This window comes from Miniopterus schreibersii (genome assembly GCF_964146895.1).
Source record: "Miniopterus schreibersii genome assembly, chromosome: 1".
Taxonomy (NCBI): domain Eukaryota; kingdom Metazoa; phylum Chordata; class Mammalia; order Chiroptera; family Miniopteridae; genus Miniopterus; species Miniopterus schreibersii.
Genome location: NC_138101.1, coordinates 119371617 through 119386949, shown reverse-complemented (window position 1 = coordinate 119386949; position 15333 = coordinate 119371617). Strand labels below are relative to the sequence as shown.

The 15333-nt window shown below is 36.8% G+C and overlaps 1 protein-coding gene across 1 annotated transcript in view; it reads left to right on the top strand.

Annotated features, from left to right (window-relative positions):
• Positions 1-15333, top strand: part of ITGA8 (integrin subunit alpha 8) — a 171239-nt gene that overhangs the window by 55849 nt on the left and 100057 nt on the right. Inside the window, exons 12-13 of the mRNA XM_081117581.1 lie at positions 9954-10159; positions 12166-12357. Of these exons, the coding sequence (XP_080973707.1) occupies positions 9954-10159; positions 12166-12357 (398 nt within the window). The remainder of the gene's footprint in view (positions 1-9953; positions 10160-12165; positions 12358-15333) is intronic.

The window sequence follows — 15333 nt, the reverse complement described above, 5'->3', positions numbered from 1 at the left end:
TCATGTTCTCTTATCTATTCAGCTACCCTATGTCTCTTGATTGGAGCATTTAATCCATTTATATTTAAGGTTATTAGTGATAGGTGCTTATCTACTGCCATTTATTTCTTTATGCTTTTGTTTCTCATTCTCTCTATTTCAAATTTTTATTACAACAGTCCCTTTAACAGTTCTTGCAATGCTGGTTTGGTGGTAATAAAATCTTTGGCCTTTTTTTTTGTCTGGAAAGCTCTTTATTTCACCATCTCTTTTGAATGATAACCTTGCTGGATAGAGTAGTCTTGGTTTCAGATCCTTGCTTTTCATTACCTTGAATACTTCATGCCATTCCGTTCTGGCCTGTAGAGTTTCTGATGAGAAATCAACTGACAGCCTTATAGGAGCTCCTTTGTAGGTAACAGATTGCTTTTCTCTTGCTGCCTTTAAAATTCTCACTTTGTCTTGAATTTTTGGCATTTTAATTATGATGTGTCTGGGCGTGGGCCTCTTTGGATTCTTCTTGCTTGGGACTCTCTGTGCCTCCTGAACTTGTGTGATTTTTTTCCTTGACCAGGTTAGGGAAGATTTTTTGCCATTATTTCTTCAAATAGGATCTCTGACCCTTGCTCAATTTCTTCACCTTTGTAGACTCCTATAATGCAAATGTTGTTACATTTCATGCTGTCCCACAGCTCCCTTAAATTGTCCTCCTCTTTTTTAATTGTTTTTTCTTTTTGGTTCTGTGACTGAGTGATTTTTTCTATCCTGTTTTCTAATTTGCTGATTTGATCCTCAGCTTTCCCTAATTTGCCGTTTATTCCTTTCAATGTATTTTTTATTTCTGCTATGTCCTTCTTAATTTCCTTCATAGTTTCTATATCTTTTCTCATGCTGTTGAGCATCCTTATGATCAATATTCTGAACTCTATATCTGATAGATTGAATATCTCAATTTCATTTAGCTCTTCTTTTGTATAATTATCTTGTTCTTTCACTTAGGGCTTGTTTTTTTGTCTCCTCATTTTGACTGCCTGTTTGGATTTGTTTCTATGTATTAGGTAGATCTGCTAGGACTCCCAGTCTTTTGGATGGTCTCTGGTGCAGGCCAAAGTCAGATGTTATTTGTGACTGGCCTTGAGTGCTCTGTTTGAATCTTTCCACACTCCACAGCTTGTTGTTCCCTCTGCTGGGGCTGAGTGCATTTGGAAAGGACCAAGATGTGCACCAAGTTCTGCTTTTCCAAGCCCTGGGTCCAGAAGCAAATCAGGCAAAGACTCAAAGCACCCAGAGACTGATTGTTATTTAGTATCTTAATGAGCCTCAGGCTGTAGAAACTTCAGAGGGTGGGGCAAGAGGTTTTCCAACAAGGCCCAGCAATTGCTTCTCTCCTAGGCAAAAGCTGGTTGGACAGTAAATATCTGCCTGAGAAATATGTCCTCTGCCATATGGGAGAATGACTCAGCACAGGAACCCAGATGGCTGCCCTCTGAGCTCTATCCCTAGAGCCAGAATCCCTAGATTCTCCTCACACAGCTCCAGTCCACTCTGCCCTCCTTCTGCCTGAGCCCAAGGTGAGTGGCTGCACATGAAACTTTGTGTGTTGGCCCTTTAATAGGATGCCTGTATTTCCAGCCATCTCTCCCTGGCAGACAGAAACTCTGTGCTTTTTACAGTCAGATGTTATGTGGACACTTCTCTGCTTTCTGGTGCTCTGGGCTGGGAATCCCAGCTTGGAGATTAGGCCCCAGAGTTCTCAGTGGGAACCCCCCACAGCTGAGATATCCTTCTGAACTTTCAGCTACTGCCTGTGGGAGCCCGGCCAGGTCTCTCACGCCTCCACACTTCCTACTAGTCTCTATTCGGTCTCTGTTTTTGGTCTTTGGTTATGAGGGTTCTCTCCAGCTAGTCTTTAGTTCATTATTCAGGATGTTTTTTCTTTATTTTAGTTGTAATTCCAGTTTTCCTGGGAGAGTGTCAGTATAGCTTCCACTCAATCCACCGCCATCTTGGAATCTCACATTCAAATTTTTTAGATTCCATATATATATATGCACACATAGATGTATCTACCCATATATATCTACATAAAGATACATGTAAAAACATATAGATGTCTATATCTATGTCTGTGGATATAGCTGTACATATACATATAAAATACACGTAGATTCCTGTAACCTTAAATAAGGGTTGTGGTAGAAGAATAAAATATATCTATGTTTTAAATGTTTTACTCTATTTGGCTACTGATAAAAACTACATTTCTATTTATTACGAATGCATTTGAATAACTTCCATTATTTTTATAAGCAAGGTCTTCTACATTATAAAAATATAAAATCATAATTTCAAAGTTTTTTCACCCAAAGAACTTTAAGATTGTCTTCAATTATGCTAAAAATAACTGAATTATAATTTGTTGTTGTTGTTGTTGTTAATCCTCACCAGAGGATATTTTTTCCATTGATTTTTATAGAGAAAATGGGAGGAAGGGAGGAAAGGAGGGAGTAAGAGACACACACACACATTGATGTGAGAGAGACACATCAATTGGTTGCCTTCCTGGGCCTGGGATTGAACCTGTAACCCAAGTCCATGCCCTTGGCCCAAAACTGAATCTTCGATCTTTCGGTGCATGGGCTAACATTCTAAGGCAGAGCCACACTGGCCAGGGCCTGCCTAAAGATTTTTAAAAAGTACAGTTGTAAATAGTTTTTAAGGTATGGCATATAAGAAAATTGGTTTGTTTTATTATATTAAAAATAGCCACACCAGTTTACTACATTTTCCTTAGTCACTGGTTATGGTTGATAAATAATTTTTTAGAATCTATGACTCCTACAGTTTTTTTTTAAATTTCCAGCTTTCCCAGCATTTATTAGTTATTAAGGAAGTGTCAGTGAGCATTTATCACCCAGTAGAGTTCATACTAGATTTGAGATTTAATTCTCATTTTTTACCCACATTTATATCATATGTACAGGGTGGGGCAAAAGTGGGTTTACAGTTGTTTGAATGAAAAATAATACAATAATTAATAAACAATTACAGAAGAATAAACTCTGTTTTATGCACTGACAACTGTAAACCTCTTTTTCCCCACTCTGTATATAGCCTGCATTTTTCTTTTAAACCCAAGACCTGAGTGGATATTGTGCAGTGACTCAGAGTAGGATTAAGAACATTACTCAGCTAGTTGATTGTTCATGGTTCAGAAGTTAGGACTGCACACATTTTGTGTGATTGAACCAGACTTTCTCTAGCCAAGAGATAATGAAGAACTATTGTGAATGAGGGAGGCTACCTAGTGTAAATTCTTTTCTATCCGTTACACAATAAAAGCAAGGTCCCTATAAATGCTCTAAAATCTCAACATCAAGAAAAAAAAAAAGAAAAGAAAAAAGACAGTATCATTAAGTATTATGATGAAATAGGTAAATTGTTGAGAATCCCCTCCCCCACCAACCAAAGTTTTTATTTAAAATGATCCCCAGGTTTTATGTGTGGACTCCAAAAGTTTAGACCAAACAATTGTGTGGATGCTGGTTAGTGGTTCATATTGTCAAGTCTGTGACTATTTTGAAAATGTAAACAAAGCTGGTGAAATTAACTTCAGTTTAGTTATCTTAAAATAGCCAGAGCTACAAACCCTGTCAATGTAAACTCTGTTAGGAATTTCTGGACAAACTTAGCAACAAATGGAAATGGTATTTTTCATCTTGAGCCCAAGCAAGCAAATCTTTTTTTTTTTTTCTAATGGTTTTTGAAACGTACAGTATTTATACTGTTTCAGAGATTCACAGAATTACAGTTTAACTATTGTATTGTTCCTAGGCTCTGAAAGGCCAAAGGGAAATAAATGTAAAGAGATTCCTAGTAGTTAGTCAACTTGAGAGCATTTTAGAAAATATTTATTTGAAAGGAAGCAGCTTTGGGTAACTATGTTTTGGTGCTAGATTTAGTCCAAGTATGTCCTCTCATACAGGAGAGATCATTATGATTGAAATAAGTAGACAGTCTAGAAAACTAAAACATAAAGAGATTATAAATTAACTTGATCTATAATATAATTAATAAACTATATTAGTTTTTGTCTATCATAAAAGAATTAAGGTTGATTAGCTATCAACTTTAGTATACAGTCTCCTAATCTGCATTCTTTTAATAAATAACTATATTCTGAAAATTAGTCAGGAACATTAGCGTGTAATATGTACTATTGGGAAAAAAGGAAACAAAATTTATTTGTTAAATCAACACATTAACACCATTTGGCTGCAGAAAACTTGAATTCAGACTTTTCATACTGAATATTCTCTTTGGTAGGTTCTCTTATTCTCTCTTTATTATTGTATTTATGCTCTGCTTTTCAGGAACATATTTATAATGTTGCTATATCAAAAAACATACAAAGGATGAGAAATTGAGCTTTGCATGGTATTATCATTAGAGTGGACTTAGACATAAAAGAAGAGAAACAAATAAAACCTGTGTGAAAGCTACACAAAGATTTAAAGAAAATTGCTTAAACATCAGACATTTCAGATAAAATGAAATTTAGCACATATATCCTACTTTTATAAATAATATCTGAGATCTCATCCAAACCACCAATATGATCCAAACAGGCCGAAAAGATGGTTTTTAGTGAAAACCTAATCATTAATATTATTTCATATATATATATATATATATATATATATATATATATATATATATATATCCCAGCCTGAAGATTGCACCCAGCCTATTACACAACTACTTATCAGAAGGTCAATGAAAAACATCTTTACCAATAAATATTTTAAAACTTTAAACTTGAATTGGATATATATTTTTAAAAAGGATTTGAACCCTGGCCAGTGTGGCTCAGTTGGTTGGGCGTCGTCCCATGTACCAAAAGTTGCTCGTTTGATTCCTGGTCAAGGCACATGCCCGGGCTGAGTTCTCAGTTTCCAGGAGGGGGCATGCAGGAGGTGGCCATTCGAAGTTTCACTCTCACATTGATGTTTCTCTCTCTCTCTCTCTCTCTCTCTCTCTCTCTCTCTCTCTCTCTCTCTCTCCCACATCCCCCTCCCTTCTTCCCTCTCTCTCTCTGTCTCTCACCCCCCTCTTCCTCTCTCTTAAAAACAAACAAAAACAATACAAATAGTTTTTTTGAAAAAGGATTTGACAAATAAATTTTGAAATAACCTAATAGCTCACATAGCCTACAGTAGTGGTTTTCAATGATTTTTTTTGCCTCATGGTCCATAGTAAGAAATGCATGTGACATTGCAACCCAGTACACACACATACAACTGAAAGTTTCATGGAACAGTATTTACCCTTATTATGTGTAATTCATTCACTCCAATATTTTCTATTATATATTTTTTCATTTTTAAAAATTGCTTGTCAAGACCCATTACATTGATTTCACAATCCACTAATGAACTGCAAATCGAGATTTAACAACAACAGCCTAAACAATAATATATACTGTGATTCTTAAGTGGTATTGCTAATAGAAAAAATAAGTGCAAAATATTCTACAAGGCACATTGTACCAATTGAATCCAAGACAGTTATTGTCTCTTAACCTTATGAGAACACAATTATAAATTAAGAACAAATGTCTCTATTTTTGTGTTAGAACATTTTAGAAGACTTACCCTTAAATATCTAGGAAAATGTGTTTCTAAGAAAATAAATTATAATACTCCAAGAATCCAAAGATTTTTTTGGTCTTTCACAATGATAGGGCAAATAATTTCTCATTTCTAGAACTTTGTGTTGGCAGTGAGAAATGCAGTGAGCCAACCGTGTCAGTACCATGTCACGTTCATATCCTCAGGGACCAATTATATGATTTCCCCCCCCCCCCCTTTATAGAATGAGAAAATAGCCTCGCTCAGTCTCTGTAATAGGGACCCGATGACCTTAGATATCTTTGAACTACAAGGCAGCAACACACACAATTAGGTGTTTAACAAATGCCTCTTCATACCCCAATAAAGAGAGGCGGCGGGGTTCCGGCAAGGGAAAGGCCAGGGGCTAGAATGGCCCCAACCCCTGCTCTCATCCCTGCCTGGAGCACAACAGGATTGCAAGCAATGACAATTATTTAAAAAGTAGATGTGTCTGGAACATTAAGAAAAAGTTTTACCTAAGCATAGCGATCCAACTTATGTTTTGGAATCTGAGACCAAATTAATAGCCGTTCCAGGGGCCTGTCTTTCACAGCCTCTCACTTCCTTCTTACAGGTTTGTAAAGTCACTGCTCAGGGTGCTGTTTCCCCTGATGTGGACAGAGAGGAAGAGCTTATTCTAGAAGTCCCCAAGGTCTAGACTCTCCTAAAGTTATGTTTCACCTCTTTCTTTCCGCCTCCTCCAAGGCAGGAGATGGAAAAGGAGAATGCATTTTGCATTTGTTTGTTTGTTTTGCAATCCTCACCTGAGGAGATTTTTTCCATTGCTTTTCAGAGAATGGAAGTGGGGGTGGAGAGAGAGAGAAACATTGATCAGTTGCCTCTGTATGTACCCTGACCTGGGATCAAACCCACAACCCGAGTATGTGACTTGACGGGAAATCAAACCCACCACCTACTGGATGATGCTCCGACAGAGCCACATTTTTAACAGGAACTCTTTCTGTTTATACTGTTATAGTGTAAAATATTGTGTATTCCCATGAATGGCTAGCCCACTGCGCTCATAATACCTATTATTTATTGAAAACTATTGTATAGCCAGTGTGTGTGTGAGCACATTCGGAGGGAGAGAGAGACAAACAGATAGAGAAATCTTAAGTGATGTATCTAATAAAGAAAACTATTTCTATCTTATTCACATTTTAGAGGTAATGTGACTTGTTCAGAATGACACAGCTGGTTAATAAAAACCAGATTTTAAATCTAGATCAGTATGACATCAAGACTCATGCTATTCTCAAGTTATCAGTGGTCAACTTTTGCAATTACCATTTTTGTTTCATTAATAAACTTTATTTTTTAGAGCAGATTTAGGTTTACAGAAAAATTGAGCAGGAAGTACAGAGAATTCACACAGACTGCCTCTCCCCTCCGCCCTCAGTTTTCCTATTAGCATGCATTGGTGTGGTACATTTGTTACAGCTGATGAACCCATATTGATACATTATTAACTGAAGTCATGGTGTACTTTAGGGTTCACTCTGTGTTGTACATTCTATAGGTTTTACCAAATGCTTAAAGTCATGCATCCAGATATAGTATCATATAGAATAGTTTCATTACCCTAAACATGTCCTGTGCTTCACCTATTCATCCTTCTGCTCACCCACCCTCGCCACCTACTGATCTTTTTACTGTCTCTAGTTTTGCCTTTTCCAAAATGCCATAAACTTGGAATCACACAGTATACAGCCTTTTCAGACTGGCTTCTTTCACTTAGCAATACACATTTAAAGTTCTCCCATGTTGTTTTGTGTCTAGATAGCTCATTTCTTTTTATTGCTGAAAATTATTCCATTGTAAGACGTACCAGTGTCTGTTTATCCGTTCACCTATTGAAGGAGATCTTGACTGCTTCCAGTTTTGGGCAATCGTAGGTTTTTTGTGTGGACATAAATTTTCAGCTTCTTTGGGTAACTACATAGGAGCATGATTGTGGGATCATATGGTAAACCTGTGTTTAGCTTGGTAAGAAACCGCCAGAATGTCTTCCAAAGTGGTTGTACCATTTCACAGTTCGGCCAACAACGAATGAGAGTTCCTGTTGCTGCACATTCTTACCAGCATTTGGTGCTGTCAGCATTTGTGTGGATGTACCACAATTTGTTTATCCATTGACCTACTGAAAGACCTCTTGGTTGTCTCCAAGTTTTCGCAGTTATGAATAAAAGCTACTATAAACAGTCACCTGCAGGTTTCTGTGTAGACATAAGTTTTCAGCTCATTCTGGTAAATGTTAAGGAGTGCAATTGCTGGATCATGTGGTATGAGTGCTTCATTTTGTAAGAAACTGCCAAACTGTCTTCCATAGTGTCTGGCTGTACCGTTTTGTATTCCCACTGGTAATGAATGAGAATTTCTGTTGCTCCACATCTGTGTCAACATTTGGTTTGTCAGTGTTTTGGATTTTGGCCATTCTAATAGATGTATAGTGGTACACTCACTGTTGTTTTCATTTCCAGTTCTCTAGTGACATGTGATAGTGTGCATCTTTTCAAATGCTTGTTTACCATCTGTATGTCATCTTTGATGAGGTGTCTATTTAGGTCTTTTGCCCAACTTTTAATGGGTTGTTTTCTTATTGTTTATATTATATATTATATTCATATAATATTGATGTTATATAATATATAGTGTTATATAATAACAATATTATATTTTATGTTATTGTTATATATTATTGCTATTCATATTATTGAATTTTAAGAATTCTTTGTATATTTTACTTTTCTAATTAAAATCATAGGCATCTCTCTAGCATGGAGCTTTCTTGGACCACTCACTGTTCCCTGACTTCACTCAGGGACACTTGCCTTGGCTCACAGCACCACCACCTGGAAAGCCTGCCTCTAGATCTACCTGTCAGAGTCCTACCGAGGTTCAATGCCATCTCCTCCCTGAGCCTTCCTTAATACCTGCCAAGTACTGGCTCTTTCCCCATCTGGAACTCCCAACATTTAGTTTGGATCACTCATACTTTTTCTTATTCTGCCTTGTTTATAGTTATATGAGTGGCAATTTGACCTCACTAGTAAGTTAATTAGAAACAGGGCTGACTTAATAGTCATTATATTCTTTAAATCACTTATCACAATATCTTAAATACAATCAGTACACAAGATGTCTATTGAATCATACTGAGAAACAGACAGTGCATGAACACCACAAGGAAGGCAGGGAGTTGGAGAGAAGGGTGGTCAGAGTGATGCTGGCAGTCTTGCAGATTGCTATAAAAGAGGTGTCTTGCTCTCAGTAACTGTTCCCACCTCATCCCTGCCTTTTAGATTAATGCAAATATTTTAGTAATTAGTTTACTTGGCAAACTTCTACATATTACCTAATCTACAGAAACATAAAAGTCAAATGCAGATTTGTATTTCTGTCTGAAGTCATTCTTCACATTATTGCATTTCCCAGAACGGGGGTGTCTTCAGACAAATTTAAGGGGAAGGTCAGTAGTACAGATCAAATTACAAATTTTGGTTGATGTGACTTTTCTTAAAAATTTTAAAATAAAAATAGTACATGTATATGTTTTTAAAACTCTAAATAGGATAGAAAGCTCTGTTTTATTCCTTTGTTTGCCATCTGGCTCTGTGAAGGAAATACCTTTAACCATTTTGGGTTTTTATATCTTTATCTCTAAATAATTTTTGGTTAGGTGTCTGTTTCTTGAATTTTTTTCAACCTTAAAAATTATCTATTAGTTTCCTGATATAATATCTACATTTACAAAAAACAACTGTAAGTTTTCTTTTGGGATGAAATTTTATTTTTTATCTTTCTAGCCAGTGCTTTTATCTTCTCTGGCCTCTGTTTTATTTAAATGAAGGTAACAATAGGAAATAGGAGAACAAACTTATTTTAAACCTTATTACTGCAAGAAAACTTCTTAATTTAAAGATATAGGCATATAAATTCTGGAAACTTGAAATTCACTTTTAGAAAAATCTGTTTAGGTCCTTCTGATATGTTTTACTTGTGTATCTTCAGTTTTTGGAAATCCACTTAAAGCTGAAAGGGGTGAAATATCTGTGGTTTTATTAAAGCAGTTACTTTTAGCATCATTAAAAAGTTTGATGAGATCATTTAACAACTCTTATTTTTTTGCAGCATTCTACTCCAGAGACATAACAAATCAATGAAAGAAAGATGATGATTGTAAAATGTCCCTTACAAAAGGAAAAATACCAATGGAAATGTACTAATCCAGTTGATTTAAAATGTACCATGAAGAATCTCCTGTCTGCCAGTGTGCTGACCTCTCTCTGTTCCCTACAGGATGGATGACATACTGATTGGAGCCCCTCTGTTTATGGAACGTGAGTTTGAGAGTAACCCTAGAGAAGTGGGTCAAGTTTACCTATATATGCAAGTGAGCGCTCTCATCTTTGAGGACCCGCAGGTGCTCTCAGGCACTGAAGTTTTCGGGAGGTTTGGTAGTGCCGTGGCCCACTTAGGAGACCTGAACCAAGATGGATACAACGGTAATTTACACCAATACGCGGGAATTATCCATGGGTCATAGTTCACGGTTCTTGTGTCATGAACGGTTTGAAGTATTCACAATGGTGTGTGTGATACAGTTGATTTTTAATAAGCGGTCAAAAATTTCAAGGCAACTTAAAATTTATGTTTTGATAAATAGAGGAGTTACAACATGGAAATTGTCTCATGTTGATTTAGGATGTCATATAGGAGCTGTAAATAAAGGCATCAATTATTTTTAAAGAGATTAGCCAAAAAAATGTATGCATAATCCATAGACACAGGTAAGAGTTAGGTGATGGCCTGAGGGAAAGGGGAGCAAGGGCCGGGTGGAGGTGAGCAAAGAGGGTGGGGGAATGGGGCCATCTGTAATAGTGTCAACAATAAAAATACATTTTGAACAATTAGTATTTGGATTTAGTGACTCAAAGAGAACTAGAGAATTTTCTCTATGTACCCAGTCAAGACAAAAAAATATGTGTTCATATATTAGCAAGTATATGGTCTTCTGATTAACCTATATAATATAGTTAATGCTGAATTTAAAAAAATTTATTAAAAATTTTTAATGTTGACATTATTGCAGGTGTTTGGTCTGTAAATTTCAGCTGAAAGTCAACTTCAATATTTGCAATTAAGTAGTGTTAATTCTCAGTTTAAGGTTGTGGTTCTTTAAGTTAGGAATTTATGAATGTCTTATAAGTACCCTCTCCTCAGAAAAACATGAACTCTCACACAAAATCTTGCACACATTTTCAGGGTCTTTAAATTAAGAACCAACATATAGTGGATTTCTTGATTGAAGTTCAAGGACTGAATAGGAATTTGTTCTGATAAAATAGCCTAGGAAGGTATTTGCATCAGACCAGTACTCATTAGTACCTTTGGCAGGTATTGGTATTAAGTACCTGGTACAGTAAACCCTCGATTTTTTGGACGTTAATTTAATGGACAAAATTTCTGGTCCATATGTCACATGTGAAAATTAATACCCTGTTAATTTTAAAATGCTTTAAACCAAGATTTGCTTATAATTAAATTAACAGGTTATTTTTTCGTTATAATTTGTCTGTTATTTTTAACAAATTTTAGTGAATAGACCATATGTTGGAAAGAACACTGTAGTAATTTCACTGACCTCAGTAAATATTACATATCTACAACTATAGCCTACATATTTATTTATTTATTTATTTATTTATTTTTAAAAAATATATCTTTATTGATTTCAGAGAGGAAAAGGGAGGGAGAGAGAGATAGAAACATCAATGATGCGAGAGTCATTGATTGAGCCCGCAACCCGGGCATGTGCCCTGACCGGGAATCGAACCCTGATCACCTGGATCCCAGGTCAACGCTTAACCGCTGAGCCACGCCTGGCCGGGCCTTAGTCTACATATTTAAATCCAAGTGTCACTGCTCGTAAAAATGTTCGGGGAAAGATTAGTACGTGATCACACCGCAGCAGGCAGGGTAATTGGTTCTGTTGTCACATGGGGTGGCTTTCTGCAGCAGTTTTAACGCCTGATATTCCAACGACACACCCCAGCTGTGTGCATTTGTTTACTTGAGGTGACTGGTGAATGCATGCATTTACTAGGCTGTTCAGTATAAATATAGAAAAATTTTCTGTGAAATTAAGCTTTTTACACATACTTAACTTTAATTAACAAATGTGTCTACATAAGTAAAAACAGATAAACTAATTTGTCAATTTTTTAATATACACATTCGGAAAACCTACTTTATATAATGGTCTTTTGGCTTTCACGGACACTCCCTTGCCTAAATTGGTCCGTTATATCAAGGTTTTACTGTATTGTACCTTTTATGTTGAATGGAGAAAAGACAACAAATAGTTTACTCTTGTGGCAGCACTATACATTTTCATGGGAAACGTAATAAGCCCTTCAGACTGTATGAAACTGCTCTTTGACTGCACTTAATTCTATTTCAAAACATTCTTCTTTATTTAAAAAATACGTTCATGTGTCTCTGTTTGTAGATGTTGCCATTGGTGCACCCTTTGCAGGCCAGGATCAAAGAGGCAAAGTGTTCATTTACAATGGGAACAAACATGGCTTAAACACCAAGGCTTCCCAGATTTTGCAAGGAGTGTGGGCATCACAGGCTATCCCTTCTGGCTTCGGCTACACTTTAAGAGGAGACTCGGACATAGACAAGAACGATTACCCAGGTAAGGTTTGCTTTCTTTTCCTCCGAGAGAGCCCATCTCCCAGAAGGAGCCCGTTCTCTGGGAAATGGATCACGCATAAGCCGCTGTCCCAGATAGGCGAAGGCCAAGCTTACCCTCGGCACGGGTCCCTTTGCATAGGAGCCCAGAGTGACCTTCATGAGGATTTGAAGGCAGACAAAACAAACACTCCCTTTCTTGTCAAGAAAAGCAAGATGGCTTTTAAAAAACTGCATTGGACATAAACCTTGTCAACTTTGCAACAAAAGTTTTTCTTTGAAACCCCTTAGTCCTTTAATCTCCATTGACAAAGACAGCTTGCCTCCCATACCTTTCTAGAACAATGTATTTTAACCCCGTAGTTCCCTTTTGATCTCATAGTTACTATTACTTAATTTATGAACCTCAACGTTTCTGTCATAAAGCTCACATTTTTTAGAGCATAAATATTTTTTGGCCATTTTGGGGCTTTCCCAAGACAGGTTGAATATTTTATTTATTTATTTATTTATTTATTTATTTATTTATTTATTTATTTATTTATTTATTAAATATATCTTTATTGATCTCAGAGAGAGGAAGGGGGAGGGAGAGAGAGAGATAGAAACATCAACAATGAGAGTCATTGATCGGCTGCCTCCTGCATGCCCCCGACTGGGGATCGAGCCCGCAACCCGGGCATGTGCCCCGACCGGGAATTGAACTGCGATCGACGCTCAACCGCTGAGCCACGCCCGGCCAGGCAGATCGAATATTGTAAAGTGAAGCAAAAAGAACTGGTTTGTAATAGAAATCATAAACTTTTTTTTTCAATTGTAGTTGACATACATTATTATATTATAAATTATCATTGATTACCTAATTCATACTGGAGACTTATGGCAGCCCATGAAACAGAGAGCTGTCATTCATGTTTTGTGCATGCCATATGAAAATATGATTGGTCTTAAAGAACTGTTTCAGTAATCAGGGTTTTTAGCAGAGAACATCAGACTTCTTGGTTTTATGGTTCAATTTTTGCTTTTACATTGGTTATATTAAGATGGTTTCAATAAATACTTAGAAATCATTAATAGCTAACTGACAGCTTCAGTGATTTATGAAAACTTCATCTCTTTCCACCACGCCTCCCTTAATTGGGTATTTTCCGTATGTAGTAGAGCTTTTTCTGATTTGGGGCAGTGTTCCAATCAACTGACTCGGCTTTCTCTTCCCCTCTGGGATCAGGCAGAAAGGAAACTGCAACATGTTCTTATAAATTTGCCAGAAATATTTCATGAAACTAGCATAGACATTATAGTGGGTTCAAAATGGATATTACATTGTATACAAATTTGTATACAAATACATACTACCTGTAGCACTTTCAAGAGCATCTTGTTAAATTTATTTTTGTAGGTTGTACTATACTAGTCTAATCAATGATGGTTAGCTTTTGTTATTTTGGAGAGAAGGTCTTACACTTAATATATTCTATTTTAAATAATCCAAAAATTAGATCCTGGATGTGATTTCTTCCCAAAATATGTCAGGGTGATTAACGAAATTCAACTCCTGGGTTGCAATTTTAAACAAACAGTTAATTTATTAGGTTATTGCTGTTCATTATGCTGTGCCTTACACAAGGTAAAGGAAATAAAGGGAGTATCTATTAAACAGCCAGTCCACCGACTTCCTTTGAAGTCGCCTATAAAAGGGCCAGGAAGGAGAGAAATACGAAACAACTTTTCTCTCAAGGAATATTTCCTTCAGTGAGGGAGGGGAGAAAAAGGAGTAGGACAGGGAACCGAGAAGCTGTCTGTTATGTCTTTTTCATCCCTTTTTAACAACCAGAGAAAGGGCATTTGAGGCCATCTGCTAGTAAATGCTTTCATCTACTGAGGCCGATTCAATTGACAGTGACCGAAGATGTAAATGCGGTGCACAGGCGTCTGTCTGTCAAGTAAACCTTCTTCACTAAGGCAGGACCGAAGGCCAGGGAGTTGAAATTTTGTCTTTCAACATGGTCTTGAGGCTTTCAGGTTCATCTTATTAGTAGACTGGTTCTGGTCCCGATTCTGCCTCTTACATGGGAATGCAGGTGCCTTGTGATTGATGATCCTATAGCATTTTCCCTGATCTTCTTGCAAAAAGAATGCCACTCAAAAAAGCCTTTTTATGTTGACACTGAGCCCCCAGGGACCTATCGAGAGGAAAACTCTCTGACAGACAGGCAAGTAGTTTCTGTTAACTAGCAGAGCAGATCTGAAATTTGCAAGCATAACTCAGGAATCAGACATGTAACGTCCTTCATTTTTCTATAAACAAATTCCATTTAGCTCTCAACCCGCCATTTCCACAAAAGCGGAAAACCTTAACCTTGCAGTCACTTCCAGATTCAGACTTAATCTCATTCAGCAGGGGGGCTGCGGGCATGGGAAGGGGGATCCTGCTCCTGGGTCCGGATCCCCATCCCTCACTGATGAGCTGTGTGCCAGTGGACAAGTTATTTGATTTCTCTGAGCTTTTGTTTTCTTTTCTGGTTTTATGGGGCCAATAATACCTACATCACTGGGTTGTGTGCTTGCACTTTCTAGGTTGGGAAAGGTTTTTTACAAAATGTTGTGAAATGGCTTACAATAGGAGAGGATATCAGTCTGAACATGAATAGAATCAAAGCTACTTAACTTCACAGATATGTTAGCCCACCCAAGATATTGAAAACCTGCATTCTAGGATGCTGGAGATGGACGACATAGATTTAAAACTCGACTCCACTGTTTTCTAGCTGTGTACCAGTGAGACAATTTCTTAACCTCTCTGAACTTTAATTTCCTTGTCTGTAAAATAAGATTATCATATGTTGGTATACAGATGAAATTAAATTGTTTATATAGTGAAATGATGTAGTTATGATAAAATGAGATTATATAAGACATAGTTTAATAAATGGCGGCTCTTCAAACAAATTTTAAAATAGACTATATTTTGGAGGTATTC